Source organism: Octodon degus, unplaced genomic scaffold (assembly GCF_000260255.1).
Source record: "Octodon degus isolate 3935 unplaced genomic scaffold, OctDeg1.0 scaffold00010, whole genome shotgun sequence".
NCBI classification, from domain to species: Eukaryota; Metazoa; Chordata; class Mammalia; order Rodentia; family Octodontidae; genus Octodon; species Octodon degus.
In genome coordinates this window covers 7,545,776-7,559,928 of record NW_004524586.1, presented here as the reverse complement: position 1 = coordinate 7,559,928, position 14,153 = coordinate 7,545,776, and the positions used below count along the sequence as shown (strand labels likewise).

The 14,153-nt window shown below is 43.3% G+C and overlaps 1 protein-coding gene across 1 annotated transcript in view; it reads right to left on the bottom strand.

The window, feature by feature from the left end:
• Positions 1-14,153, bottom strand: part of Abcc2 (ATP binding cassette subfamily C member 2) — a 63,221-nt gene that overhangs the window by 26,821 nt on the left and 22,247 nt on the right. The window contains exons 8-16 of the mRNA XM_004625543.2: positions 11,718-11,878; positions 10,093-10,270; positions 9,147-9,401; positions 8,134-8,199; positions 5,542-5,679; positions 4,863-5,009; positions 3,064-3,148; positions 1,879-1,945; positions 158-284 (exon numbers count right to left, since the gene is read on the bottom strand). Coding sequence (XP_004625600.2) covers positions 158-284; positions 1,879-1,945; positions 3,064-3,148; positions 4,863-5,009; positions 5,542-5,679; positions 8,134-8,199; positions 9,147-9,401; positions 10,093-10,270; positions 11,718-11,878 — 1,224 coding nt within the window. The remainder of the gene's footprint in view (positions 1-157; positions 285-1,878; positions 1,946-3,063; positions 3,149-4,862; positions 5,010-5,541; positions 5,680-8,133; positions 8,200-9,146; positions 9,402-10,092; positions 10,271-11,717; positions 11,879-14,153) is intronic.

The window sequence follows — 14,153 nt, the reverse complement described above, 5'->3', positions numbered from 1 at the left end:
AAAAAAACAGAGGCCCTGGGATGGTGCAGAGAATCTATAATTCACAAATCTACCAGATGTCGCCAAGTCCACACCTACTAGTGCATTCCCCCAAATGAAAAAATGACACGGAGTAGCCCACAGCTGAGGTTCAGAAGTCACCAGCATTTTCTCTCACCTTGATGGTGATGTGCCCGTGGATATTTTCCATTTCTCCCAGCATAGCTGACATCAAGGAAGATTTCCCAGAGCCCACAGTACCCACCACAGCCACTAGTTGGCCTGGCATGATGTCCAGGTTCACACTGGAAGACAGAAAATGTTTTGAAGACTTTGTTGTATTGTTGTTGTTGTTTTGGAGGGGTAGGGAGTGTGGACATTTAAGAATAGTTTATGCCACTTTTCTGACCCTTCATGGAGTCTAGTTTAGCAGATTTCCCCCTTAATAATGGACAATTTATCTTAGATACATATGACCCTAAAGTACTTCTTTAGTAATTTTCTTTTTATCTTTAAATGGCTAAAGAATGAGTCCTAACTAATCTAAACTCATCTATGAACTGCATGCCAAATGTATATTTCCAATAGAAAAGTGTCTCTATGACCAACAGTACTGTAGAACAAAATGACTTACATGAAACCTGGAGTTCTGGCTTCATGTAGCCCCAACTCTGCCACTTCTAGGTTGTGCGACTTCAGAAGGTCGCTTGCTCTGGACTAAGGACCTTTGATTTAAGCTATCAGCTGGGCTAGAATGTGGTTGCTAAATCAATGTCCAAATCTAGTTACATAAGCAGTAAATATTATTTTTGTGGTCAATGTTCCTCAAATTTATTTATTCAAGGAGTTCTTGCTGAGAGCAGCATCCCTGGCTCGGCCACTGCCCATCTGGCTTCTCTAGCTGAACAGTTCATGTTAGGCTAGAATCTTGGGGACACACCAGGCTCTATGTGCCAGCCCTGTTACTCGAGTCATATGTGGAACATTCAAAACTTGCTCATGGTCTTTCTCAATCTGCCCATTGAACTGAACTTCTTGTGGACTTACAGCCCCAAAGGGGGAGCTGTGTCCTGTTTCCTCTCTGCATCAGTAAACTCTTGGGATTGCGGCAGGTTCAGAGCAAGGACTCTTGTACTCACTCGTGTTGAAGCTAGCCTCAGAGAGTGTGTTAAAGGCTATAGAAATAGAGAGAAGGGTGGGAAGTCATGAGCAGGGAAACAGGGCCTGATTGATCATGAGGAAAAAGACACGGCCAGCTTGAGCTTCTGCAGTGCTTTGTGGTGTAGGTACTCAGCGGGTGAGCTGGGAATGCTGCTACACAGAACGCTGACGAGACATGCTATGGGCAGTAAGGGAGCAATGTAGCAAGCGTGGACTGGCTCATGGCAAGACAGAAGAAGTGGTCTGCAGAGTGAGGCATAGGAATGAGGTATTTTGATGTGAAACTCCAGATCTGAAACTGAATCTTATACAGGCAGTTCTCACTGACCAGCTGGGGAGAAAAGCCAGATTCCAGTGCTCAGCATTACTATTCTTAAGTGAATACATGAACTTAAATTGAGTTTGTATTCTCGTGTGTATTCTCTACTATGTCCAGAGACCTGTGCTACCGGTCAACCCTGCACTAGCTCCATCCATTACCTGGAGGCCAAATGTCTTACAGGTTCTCAGCTGGAGAGTCACAGTCCCACAGTACCAAAGCAAGGTGACAAATTTATATACCATGGGGACAGAGGCTCAGGGCCTTGGTCTCAGCTCAGGCCTCCAGGGCTTTAGCCTGCACTAGTATATAAGGGAACACATATACATAGTTCCCCCTCCATGGATTCTATTATATGAAATTTTCTGAGAACACGTAAGCAAGGAGAATCCTAAAGAACAGCAAGGAGACAAACTCACTCTCGGATTGTGGCTTCCGAGTCCCGGTCCCAGGTAAACGAGGCCTCAGAAAACTGCACAGCTTTGTCTATTGAAAAGTAAAAGTTTCCTCTTTTAGTAACACGCCTCACGTATCTGTGTGCTCTTCCGTAGCCCTTGTGTCACTGCTTCCACGCTCAGCTCCTAGGATGCCCTCTGCTGGTGCTGTATCTCACCAATAGGAGGCAAGTGAACGCTGCCAGGATGAGACTACAAGTGGCCGGCACATGAAGTTAGTTTTTATTCAGAAGTCCTAAATTTTGTAGCTAGAGTCTGACCTATAGATGTTGGGTACATCTCCAGGCTCCCTTTTGCCTAATCCCTTATGTATGAGTTCTACCTTCTTATATAAGTCTTTCTTTCTTTCTTTCTTTCTTTCTTTCTTTCTCTCTCTCTTTCTTTCTTTCTCTCTCTCTTTCTTTCTTTCTTTCTTTCTTTCTTTCTTTCTCTCTTTCTTTCTTTCTATTGAGGCTCACACACAGAACCTAGTGCATGCCAAGCAAGTGTTAAGCCACTGAGATACACATCCAGCAACCTCTCTGCCTCTTCACTCGGGATTCCAGACGCACTGCGTGCTCTGGCCATGCTCTTTCCACTTCCTGTGTGTGCTTTCGCTCAAGGTATCTTCCCAATTTCATTACTTGGCTCTATCCTGATGTTTTCTTTTTCCTTTTTTTTGAGACAATGTCTCGCCAGGTAGTTCAGGCTGGCCTTGAACTCATTATGTAGCCCAGGCTGGCCTCTAATTCATGGTGATCCTCCTGCCTTAGCCTTCTGAGTGCTGAGTTTTCAGGCATGCGCTACCTCACCTCCTCTGATGATTCTTCAGAGGGTTCTTTGCATATTTTTTTTTTTTTCCGGAACCGGGGATTGAACTCAGGCCCTGGAGCTTGCCAGGCAAGTGCTTATTCTACTGAGCCATCTCCCCGGCCTCTTCTTTGCATATTCTTGAAAAAGATGACCTAGCCTTGTTTAGCAAGGTAGCTAAACAGTCTGGTCTAGACCAAAATGCAATTTAAACTAAATACTATGCTTATTATACCAGTATAAGTTCAAGACTAATCCCTAACTTTTCCTTTTAGTCTGCTACACTAAAACCCTTGTATATCAAAATTCAGACACCAGTACAATGGACAATTTTAAGAAGGAACTTCCAAATTTGTTTACCAAAATTGCAGACATGCCGAATAGCAGATGTGTCCAAGTCATCCCCTCCCAAGTACTTCTCTAGACGTTCTACAGAAACACTGGCCTAGAGAAGAAGACAAAGGATGTGAAGTCAACACAACCCCAGGAGGGAAAGGATTTCGACTGTCACCAGACCATGCTCTGCCACTCTCCATAGCTGGGCTCTGCTGATCCCCAGCACAAACTTATTCATTTCTTATCTGTGGAAGCCATCCCACTCTGGAGAGAAGGAAATTAAGGCATTCTATTTCAGCCCTTGGGAAAATTCAACTCTCCTGCTATCTCTTTCCAATCTTTAGCCCTAATTCTGGAAATTGCCTCTTGCTTTCTTCTAAGACAACACCATAACTTCTACCTACTTCTGGCAACCAAGTCCCTGTCTTCCTCTTAAGAACTGAGTCTATACTTTGATGACTATCCAGTATTCTAACTGAGCCACTATTGGAGCCAGTTCTCTAGAAGAACTGGCCAGTACTTTAACTGCAGCTGACCTAAGTGTTAGTGTAGCACCCTGGGGTCCCCAGGACATAAGGACATGGGAAATTTTCACGGTGCTTCTTTCAAAAGGTATTTCTCTGGTTTTCTAGCTTCCAGAGAGGCTGTCATGAGGTTTTATTCACAGCTGCCCAACCTCTGAGAAAGTGTCAGGCTTTCTGCCTGTTCCTCCCTTAGGGCATCACAGCAGGCTGCACAACTGCTTTGCTGCTGTATGGATCAGCTGCTCCAAAGTGGGCTGCCCAGCTGCCTGGGCTGTGTCACTGGGCTCCATTAGGTTACTGTCATATAGCTGAGCAAGGGTTACAGGAAGCTGATGGCTTGGCCAGTCTTGTTTTTACTAAGTAACTGTTATCTAAAGAGAACATGTGGTTTCTTTACTGGCCTTTCTTCCTACCTTCAAGGATAGGGAGACCTCTGAACCCCAGAGCTGCCTGTAGCCACTTCTGGGATGAACGCAGGTCACAGCACTCCTTTGTGCCTCAAGATTCTGGCCTCCTTCATCAGTCTTCCATTTTCCCTGGTAATTTTCACCTGAGGTCTAGGTCTTGGTCCTTCTCAGTGACTGGACTTAGCTTTCAGAATGCAGACATTGTCCCTGGCCTATCTAAGGCCCCCTAAACTATAAACTCATATTCTGACAGACTGAGACTTCCAAATTTACCACCATTTGACTTTTTTTTTTTTTTTTTTTTTATGGGGGATTGAACTCAGGCCCTTGCACTTGCCAGGGAAGCGCTTGTTCCACTGAGCCACTCCCCGGCCCTTTACCACCATTTGGGTTCATGTAAAGAGAAAGTCTCTTCTTTCCTTTTGTGCTTTATGTTTTTTTTTTTTTTTTTCAGAGCCGGGGATTGAACTCAGGCCCTTGCTTTTGCCAGGAAGCACTTATTCCACTGAGCCATCTCCCCAGCTCCACTTTATGCTCCTAATACTATACCAATACCTTCAGAGCCTTAGAGAAATATGGGGGAAACTAGGCTGGGGAAGGGGCTGAGAAAAATTCTTAATACCAGAGATAATCATAATCGTCTCGCTGGATGCTTTCACAAGGTTTTCTCCCTACGAGGTAGATGAGGTTGGTATGATTATCCTCACTGTTTAGTCAGATAAACTGGGGCTTTGAGAAATAGGAATTTTATCCAGATCAAGCCCCGGGGTGATAGAAACCATACAGATCTCTCTAACTGAAAGTTCACCAGCACAAGATAGACACGGGATGTAACAGGCCAGTCACTGTGGACTCTCTAGCTTTTAATCGGAGATAAGCAATCACCACATACCTGGAGCATAGAAGAGATCACCATGGGAAGCATGGTTAGGGGAAAGCGCAGGATATTGAAGAGAGTGATGGAGGTGAAGGCCTTCTCAGCATCCAAAATATTGTTGCTATCCACCAGAACATAAACAGAAAATGTAGTCACAGACACCTGGAAAGATAAAGGGCAGGAGCAATTTACTCCTGGGGTCCAAACAGCCATGTGTAAGTTTCAGGAACATAATATACCCAAACTGAAGGGAATTTAGGGGGTTATCCCAGCCTCGTTACATTTCACAGGAGAAAACTGAGCCTGCAAGAGGAATAAATAGTTTGGACAAGGTCACAAAATCATCTAATGGCCTGCTAGGACCAGGGTTTGGGTCTTCTGGCTCATATATCAATGTTCCTTCCACTGTACATTTATATGACTTCTTCCCAAGAGAAGAAGCATCTTATGCAAATCATTCTTGGATGGCATCTCCATAATAAACATCCAGGAGACTTTCTTTTGACCTCCAGACACTAAATAGTAGTAAACAAAAGTGGAATAAGAGTTGGGAGCACAACATAGGGAAGACGACACAAAGGTTTGAGGAAAGAGTGTTTTTCCTGAATTCTCAAGCCTAGAGGTGCTGGGACTCTATCAAGAACAGCCAGTTTTCTTGAGGAAGCTGACTGCAGTCCAAAACCTCACTACTCACCAGGACAGGCGCTAACTGTAGGACGAAGATTATAACGCACTGCAGCTGACCAAAGAACAGCAGGTTCTTCAGCTCTTTTTTCCGAATATTGGTGATTCGTTCTTTGAATGAAGGTTCCCAGGCAAAATACTTCAGGATCTAATGGGTTACAAATGAGCACAGCTGTCAATGGTTGCTCCATTTCAATGATAAATAGGCTGAGAGAATCTAAGCACCCAGCCCAAAGTAACCAAGGTAGACCTGAAATTCAAATTATGTCTATCTTTTAATTTTGCCACACAAGAAGAGAGACACACTGAAGTTGAGAAATAGCACTGAGTTCTTTTATTTTAGTTTTAATTTATGTATTTTGTATAGGTCTCACTATGCAGCTTGGATTAAAAGTGATCCTCCTGTTTCAGCTTCCCCAGAGCTGGAATTACAGGCTGTCTCAGTGGCCAGCTTGGCCAGCTTGGGACAGGGCTGGCACAGCATACAGGACAGGGGATCAAACCCAGGTCCTTGCGTTTGCCAGCCAGGCGCTTAGACCACTATCTCCTCAGCTCAGAAGGGGGTTTTAAGGGTCGTTTGTTTCATTTTTCAAGAAATTTAAGACAGAACTAAATCTTTTAATTAAAAACAGTATATACTGTTTGAGGTGCCCGGTGACACCATTCATTTCTTTCCAGCTCTCACCCAAGCTTGATTCTGCCCTTCAGCCTTTGCCTGACTGTTCTTTCTTCTCAAGTTGTTCTAGACTTTTTCACTCAGAGCTTGGCTTAAATGCGTCTCCTCTCAGAGGAATTTCTTGATTTCCTCACTGAAAGCATCACCCACTCACTATCCTTTTACTTTTAATTCTCTGTGTAGTTTTCAGCATGATCTGGGACAAAATGCATTATTTTGAAAGTTGGGCAATAAGGAAAAGAAAGCATCCATCCTGGGTATGCCAAACAAATTTCATTTTAGGAAGTCAGCTTGTTGAAAAAAGATAACTGGAAATTATTTATGGAAATCCAAGTAATCAATAACAAGGACATAATTAAAATAGCACTCTTTAAATAGTTTCACCGTGTTGCAACTTCTAAAGAAAAACTGGACTAAGCAATGACCATAAAATTTGCATAAGTATGGCTTTTTAGCTTTACTGTATATCCGAATCCCTCAAGGAGCATTTTAAAACTATAAACACCTGGTCCTCAAACCTAGAGAATTCAACTGCAATGATCTGAAATGCTGTGTAGCTCCAATCTCAGTTGGTTCTACACACTTCACTAGGTGCTTCTCATGTACTCCCAGGGTCACAAGCTGCTTTTGCAGATGAAATAGCCATCAGTGCTGCTTTGTAGAAGTACAGAGCACCACACACTACTTAAAAATAGCCCCCAACCTGATCTAAATCTAATCTAATTCTAAATGAATTAATAGATCTAATTACAAATTTGTAAGAAAGACAAATGACCTGGGTTCTTCAATATGGCTGGGAGAGGTGCTGGACATTACAAGCATTGGTTGTGCTGCTGAGGAGTTAGGTCAGCAGCCTAAGTGCCTGCCTGGCAAATGCAAGGACCTGGACTGGATCCCTCAGACCACACGCCCTGCCAGCCTGGAGCCCCGGGGGCACCATGATAGCCATCAAAACCAGGCCTGGTGGCGCACACCTGTAATCCCAACACTAGGGAGGCTGAGACAGGAAGATCACTATGTCAGAACTGCATAGTGAGACCCTGCATCAAAACATAAATAAATAAAAATTTAATACAAGGGGGGGGGACCTGAGAGATGGATTAGAAGATAAAACACAAGATTTGTGGGTAAACGAAGCAGGACTCAACTGACACAAATTAGGCTAAAAAGCAGGAATTCACAATTTCTAATTGAGTTTGTTAAGGCCAAGAAATTGACAGGTTCTGCTTTTGTACCCAGACGTATACCTACATATGTCTTCTTTTCCTTTTTCTTCTATTTTCTAAAAATTAACTTTATTGGTGTACTTTTGATATATACAATGATCACTTTCATCATGGGGAATCTGTTTCTGTACATGATATATTTTGGGCTTATTTATTTATTTATTTTTATTTTTTCCATAATTTTATTGAGGAACAAATAGCAAAGAGACAGTTTCAATCCAAATTGGTAGGACAGTTTCAATAATTAACACATTGCATACATTCTTCCTAGTGGTTAATTGCTGTACAAGATGAGGACTTGATATCCTATTTACAAACACTATTAGAACAAATCCCTCTATTCATTAAGAGAATGTAACTATATATCTATCCTAACCACTTTGAATACACAGATACAAAATGGACATTCATCTGTATCCCCTTTTTTATTTAGTTCCGTTATTTTAATATTACAGGTGTGTTAACTCAGCAAAATATACTAAAAGAGTCTAGTAGTCCATAATAGTATTGGGTCTTCCGCTTGACTGGCAACGTCAAAAATTGTTGACCTGAGTCCCCCACAGCTCAACATAACAGCATGGCTTTACTTCTTATACTTCTTTTTTATACTTTTCTGCTGGAACATGATATATTTTGATTTTTCATTTCCCCCCATTCCCTTGTCCTCCCTTCAACACTTCTTCCCCTCCTGACTTCTTACCTTGATTCCACTGAGAATCTCATTCATGATCTTTAAACGTTTGTCCTTATTCTTCATATTTTTCACCTGTTAGGAAAAAGCAAAATGAAAACAAAACACTTTCAGGAGACAGGGACCAGCTTTGGTGCAGACATTAGGCCTCACTTGTACCTATGACTCTTAGTCAGAATGTGAGGTGCCTGGTGACAGCATTTGTTTCTTTCCAACTCTCACCCAAGCTTGATTTTGCCCTTCAGCCTTTGCCTGACTGTCCTTTCTTCTCAAGTTTTTCTAGACTTTTGTCATTCAGAGCTTGGCTTAAATGTGTCTTCTCTCAGAAGAATCTCTTGACTTCCTCATGGGAAATATCACCCACTCGCACTCCTTTCATTTTTGATTCTCTGTGTAGTTTCCAGCATGATCTGTTTACTGCCTAAGCGAAATAGATCTTCGAGAGCAAGAGTCCTTTCTAATCTGCTGCCATATTCTCATAAAAGTAAAATGTGTAATAATTTTTTTCAAAACAATTCTTTGTAAATAAATAAACATGAAACAAGTGAATAAAAATGTGTATACCATCAAATCCATCTAATTCGTGGTACTCAACAAAACTAAGAACTGTCTACATTGAGCCCTTCTACCTGGTGACAGCAAAGTGATTGTTGAAACGTAAACAGAAAATTAGAATCACTCATCACTCTGCTCTGTGTGGTTGGCTTGTACTGCCATGACATAGAAGAGGGCTCAAAAATCACCATTTGGAGGGCATCCCAGTAAAGCAAGAGGGAATAGTTATATACAGGGTTTCCAGGGCTGCCCTTTCTTCTCCAGTCAGGCTTTTCTCTCTAACATAAATGAAGAGTATATAAAGCCTAAGAGTTGTCAAAAGATGGAAAGGAAGACTGAGAAAGTCTTTTGGGTGGTAGAAAGTCTCTACCAGCTTTGTCTTGTCCAAATAACCTCTAAAAATTAGAATAAGTGTTAAGGCCTTAGACTTCAAAGATATGTTTCCCCAGGGTGACTATTTTCTTTACCTGAATACGTCTATTCTTGGTGGCAAATATTCCATTAACTGGAACCAGGAGAACCATCACCCCTACACCTGCTAAGACCGAGGGCCCCAACTCTCTCCACAGGAAGAAGATGGATAAGACAATCTGTAGGACAGTTGACCACACCAAGTGAATAAAATTGGTCACATCCATGAGCTTCTGGGCATCCACAGACATCAGGTTCACTGTTTCTCCAATGGTGTACTGTCTTCTGTTCAAGTTGGACAGGGTCAGTGCCTAGAAATAAAAATTAGGACTGGGGTCCATGAACAAGACCAAATATACTGGAGACTAGAAAGGGAAACTCGGGAATTTAGAAAACAGTGGAAGGATGGGTTCCATATGGAAAAATCTTCAAGAGACTGATTTCTTGCCTCCAAATCCAAAATAATATTCTCTCATTCTTATCTATCCTTTTCTCATATTTCTGCCTTTCTTCAACCCCACCCCCCCATCCTTTTTTGCTCAGGAAACTAAACCTTGCCAGCTTCTAAAAATGCATCCTTCCCTTTCTCGTAAACATAATGCATCTCACGTCTATGAATGTGCTTTTCATATTTTGATTTCCAGAATAGCATCTAGAGGAGTCTGCGTGGCTAATCAAAATTAAGTATTCATGTGTTTAGTACAGGGTCTCACTACACAGATCAGACTCCTGCCAAGTGCTGGGATTACAGGCGCGCGCCACCACACCCAGTCTCAGTTGCCATCTCAGCGTGCCCTGGAAGTGGGGCCTGCACAGCATGCTGGGGATTGAAACCCCGTTCCTGCGCCTGCCTAATTAGTGTGCTGAGCTATCTGACCAGCCCAAAATTGAGTATGAAGATCAGTTCTGATTTCCGTAAGTTTTCTTCTACTTTGGAATAAATGCTCATATTTCCTAAGAGGATTTTCTTTGGTGATACTATCCCTGACATATTCTGCTTACCTTCTTATACACAGAAGCCATGATGGTTGTCCGCACACTCATTCCCAGAAGAAAACACTTTTGAAAATAAGTCTGAAGGCAGAGAGACTGGATGAGACTGATCGCGAATAAGAGGATGGAATAGACATATCCAGTCCACATGTATGAGTCAGAGTCGCTCACAAAGGCAATCAGCCATCTGCCAAAATAAAACCAAGTCAGCGGCGCTCCCTAGGCCACCAAGGCTCTTCACTGCATACATGGTCGAAGCGACCCGGATCATCCAGTACGTTTGGAAGATCTAAATTCCATAGTCTTGCCAATGTTGTTGCTTTCATGATAGATGGGCAGAAAGGTCTTAGAATAAGTAATTCAGGGCCAGCAAGATAGCTCAGCAGACTAAGCGCCTGCTTAGGCAAGCACAGGGACTGGGTTCGATCCTCTGCACCACATGCTGCACCAGCCCCACCCCTGGGCATGCTGAGCCTGCCATAGAGACTGGGCGTGGTGGTGCCCACCTGTAATCCCAGTGCTGGGAGGGCTGAAACAGGAAGATCACTATGAGTCCAAGCTGTGTAGTGAGACCCTATTCCAAGTACAGACAGACAGACAGACAGACAGACAGACAGACAGACAGACAAAATAGAATAACAGAATAAGTAATTCATAGTTGTGAGGATGGATAATGAAGGAAATTCTGAATGGAGTTAGCACCGCAGTGCTTTGGCCTTGTCATGTTCCATTTCTTGGTAAAAGAAGTTGTTTGGGCCAAGTCAGTTATTTCTAGGCAATGAAAGTCCGAAAGTTAGGCCGCGTTCCCAGAATGAGTGAAAAGGGTTTGCTTGGTGGTAGGTCATTCCTGATCATGGTACATTGCAGAAGCCTTGTTATGATCAGCCTGAGCCTCTTAGGGGAGGATTGGGGTCCATGGCTGCCAGGAGGAAGGCAGCTGCAAAGAAGGACTGAGCCCCTCTGGAATAAAGGATTGGGGTCCATGGCTGCCAGGAGGAAGGCAGCTGCAAAGAAGGACTGAGCCCCTCTGGAATAAAGCTTTGCAGAAAGTTCAAAAAAATAAAAAATAGGGCCGGGGAGATGGTTCAGTGGAATAAGCGCTTCCCTGGCAAGCATAAGGGCCTGAGTCCAATCCCTAGTTCGCCAAAATAAATAAATAAATTATAATAAAATAAAAATAAAAGGATTGGGAATGTAGTTCAGTATGAAGATCCTAGGTTCAATCTGTAAGAGAGAGAGAGAGAGAGAGAGAGAGAGACAGACAGACAGACAGACAGACAGACAGACACAGAGAGACAGAGACAGAGAAAGCACTCACTTAGGGTAGGCTGTTTGGTTGTGACTCAAACTACTGCGCTTCTGTTTAACAAGTAAAAGGCCTAACAAATATGTAAGAATGTAGAAAAAGAAAAGAATGTGGCTTCCATGGGGTAGAGGAAGAGGAGGCTATAAAGGAGGAATTAGATTTGGAAAATGCCCTGTGCTCTTCCTAAAACAAAGCTGTAAAGTGGAAGAAAGTTATGAATATTTTCAAAAGAGGAAATTAATAAAAACTCTTGGCTGCATATACAAGTGTCAAAAAGGAAGGTGACAGAGCAGGCACTCAAAGGTCACCGTAAGCCAGGGATACTCACTTCAGCAGCTGAGGATTCAGAAACAAAGTGATGTCATGCACTAGTTTCAGTATGAATGATTTGAGAAGCACCATGTAGAAAGTTTTGAAGAGGGCCTTGGTCAGCCAAGATTTGGGAAAGTCTTTCGTTTTCTTAGACTTCTTTTTCTTTTTAGCTTCTTCCTGGGTACAAAAGAAAAACAACAGTGTTAACACAGTTGTACAGTATAAGATTTTACTCCAGCTCCGATATTCTTGCAGAGTTTGTGAGGCCTGTTGTCTTCTTTGTGTAGGCTTTAATCGTCTCTTCTTCTCCTCAGTGCGATTAGCCTATCTCTCCCTTCTGATGTTGAAGTCTATTTTTGAGTAGAAACAAAACAAAACAAATAAAACACATTTAAAAGGATTGGGGCTTCCACCACAGCAACCACTGAAGAACAGTAGCCATGGCTGTCCTCTATACCATGGCCATGGGCCTCAACAAGGGCCACAAAGTGACTAAGTATGTGAGCAAACCAAGGCACAGCCATCATCTCAGATGTCTCACCAAACACACCAAGTTCTGGCAGGACACGATCCAGGAGGTGTGCGACTTCAGCCCCTCTGAGCGATAAGTAATGGAGTGGCTCAAGGTCTCCAAGGACAAGCATGCCCTCAAGTTCAGCAAGAAAAGGGTGGGGACGCACATCCGTGCCAAGAGGAAGCGGGAGGAGCCTGAGCAACATGCTGGCTGCCATGAGGAAGGCAGCTGCCAAGAAGGACTGAGCCCCTTTGGAATAAAGCTTTGCAGAAAGTTCAAGAAAATAAAAAATAAAAATAAAAAGATTGGGAATATAGTTCAGTATGAAGGTCCTGGGTTCAATCTGGAGAGAGAGAGAGAGAGAGAGAGAGAGAGAGAGAGAGAGAGAGAGAGAGAGAGAACAGACAGAGAGAGAGAATGACAGAGAGACAGAGACCGAGACCGAGTCCTTTTCTTGTTTGAAGATGTCATGGGTTGAACTGTATTCTCTTCCCCCAAATTTCTAGTCTTAACCTTTTGTACTGTGGGATGTGCGGGAAACAGGGTCTTTGGGGTTGTAATCAGGTTAAGGTAAGGTCATTGGGGTGACAATAATCTGGTATGGTGCTGTCATAAGAAGAGAACAAAAGAGACACAGACTGAAGATGCCCATGTAAGAACAGAGGAGGAAAATGGAGTGATTTACCTACCAGTCAGGGAATGCCCAGGATTTCTGCCAAAAACTAGCAGGTAGACAAAGGATTTTTCTCTACATGTTTCAAAGAGAGAATCATCCTGCTGATTGCTTGATTTCAGACTTATTGATTCCTGGTGTGTAAGACAAACTCTGTGTGTATGAGTGCGTGTGTATGTGTGTGTGTGGGGGGTGGTACTGGAGACCAAAGTCAGGGTCATGCTTAAGTAGGTATTTTGCTGTCGAGCAACAGCCCCAGCCTCTGTAGTTTTGATTTCTCCAGTTCCTAGTATAGTCATACCTTGGTATTCCCCTGTTTTGAATTTGGTACTTGATGCCTTCTGATTCAGATATTTTGTCCAGGGATTCCTCAGTTTTTGGTACTTCACAAGGAAGCACAATTTCCCAGTGTTAACAACTTCCCATGATTTGCTACCGTTTCCAGTTAAAACAACATGTTTGGTCCTTGTCAGTCTTAGTACCCATCATGCCTACCAGGGCCAATTAACCATCTACACTCAGGTACCAGGCATTTGCTTATGACAGCCCTAGGAAGGGACATACCAGCTCATTCCCCAGTCTCTCTCTCCTGTGCTTTGGCCTTCTCAGACCCCAAATTCTAGCTTCTCAGCCCCAGTTTCTAGGTTTTCTTTCACTCACAGTCTCACCATTTTTCTTACTGAGCCTCCATAAGGTCAGCCCGCTCAGCTTCTACTCGAGCCTCCTGACAGTTCTTTCTCCAGAGAAGCCCCAGTCAGCTTTACTCCTTTGCTCAAAACCTTCCACTGACTTTCCAGCAGACTTTGGATAACATCTAGACCCTGGCCCATGGCCCATGAAGGAGGTCAGTTCCCACCTGCTTCATCTACTGCCTGGAGCTCATCTCACCCTATGCTCAGCCTCTCTCAGTGCTCCTTTTGGTGCTCAGCACAGGCTGGACCCGTTCTCTCAGCCCCACACACCTGCTTTGTCTGGTTGACACAGACTTCTTCCCTCTGATTGTTCCTCAGGTCTTCTCCTTTGGAGCTCTGTCCAAATACCATCTTTCTTGAAAGTCTTCCGTGTTAACTGTCCAATGCAGATGTTACTTCAAATCCACTTCCACTTCTTTTCTTTGTTTTTAGAAGGAGTTATGTTATGTTGCCCATGCTGGTCTCAAAATCATGGGCTAAAACAAATCTCTTGCCTTAGTCTCCCAAGTAGCTACAATTACGCATATATACCACTGAGCCTCACTTTCTTCTTTCCTCCCCCCCCACCTCCTC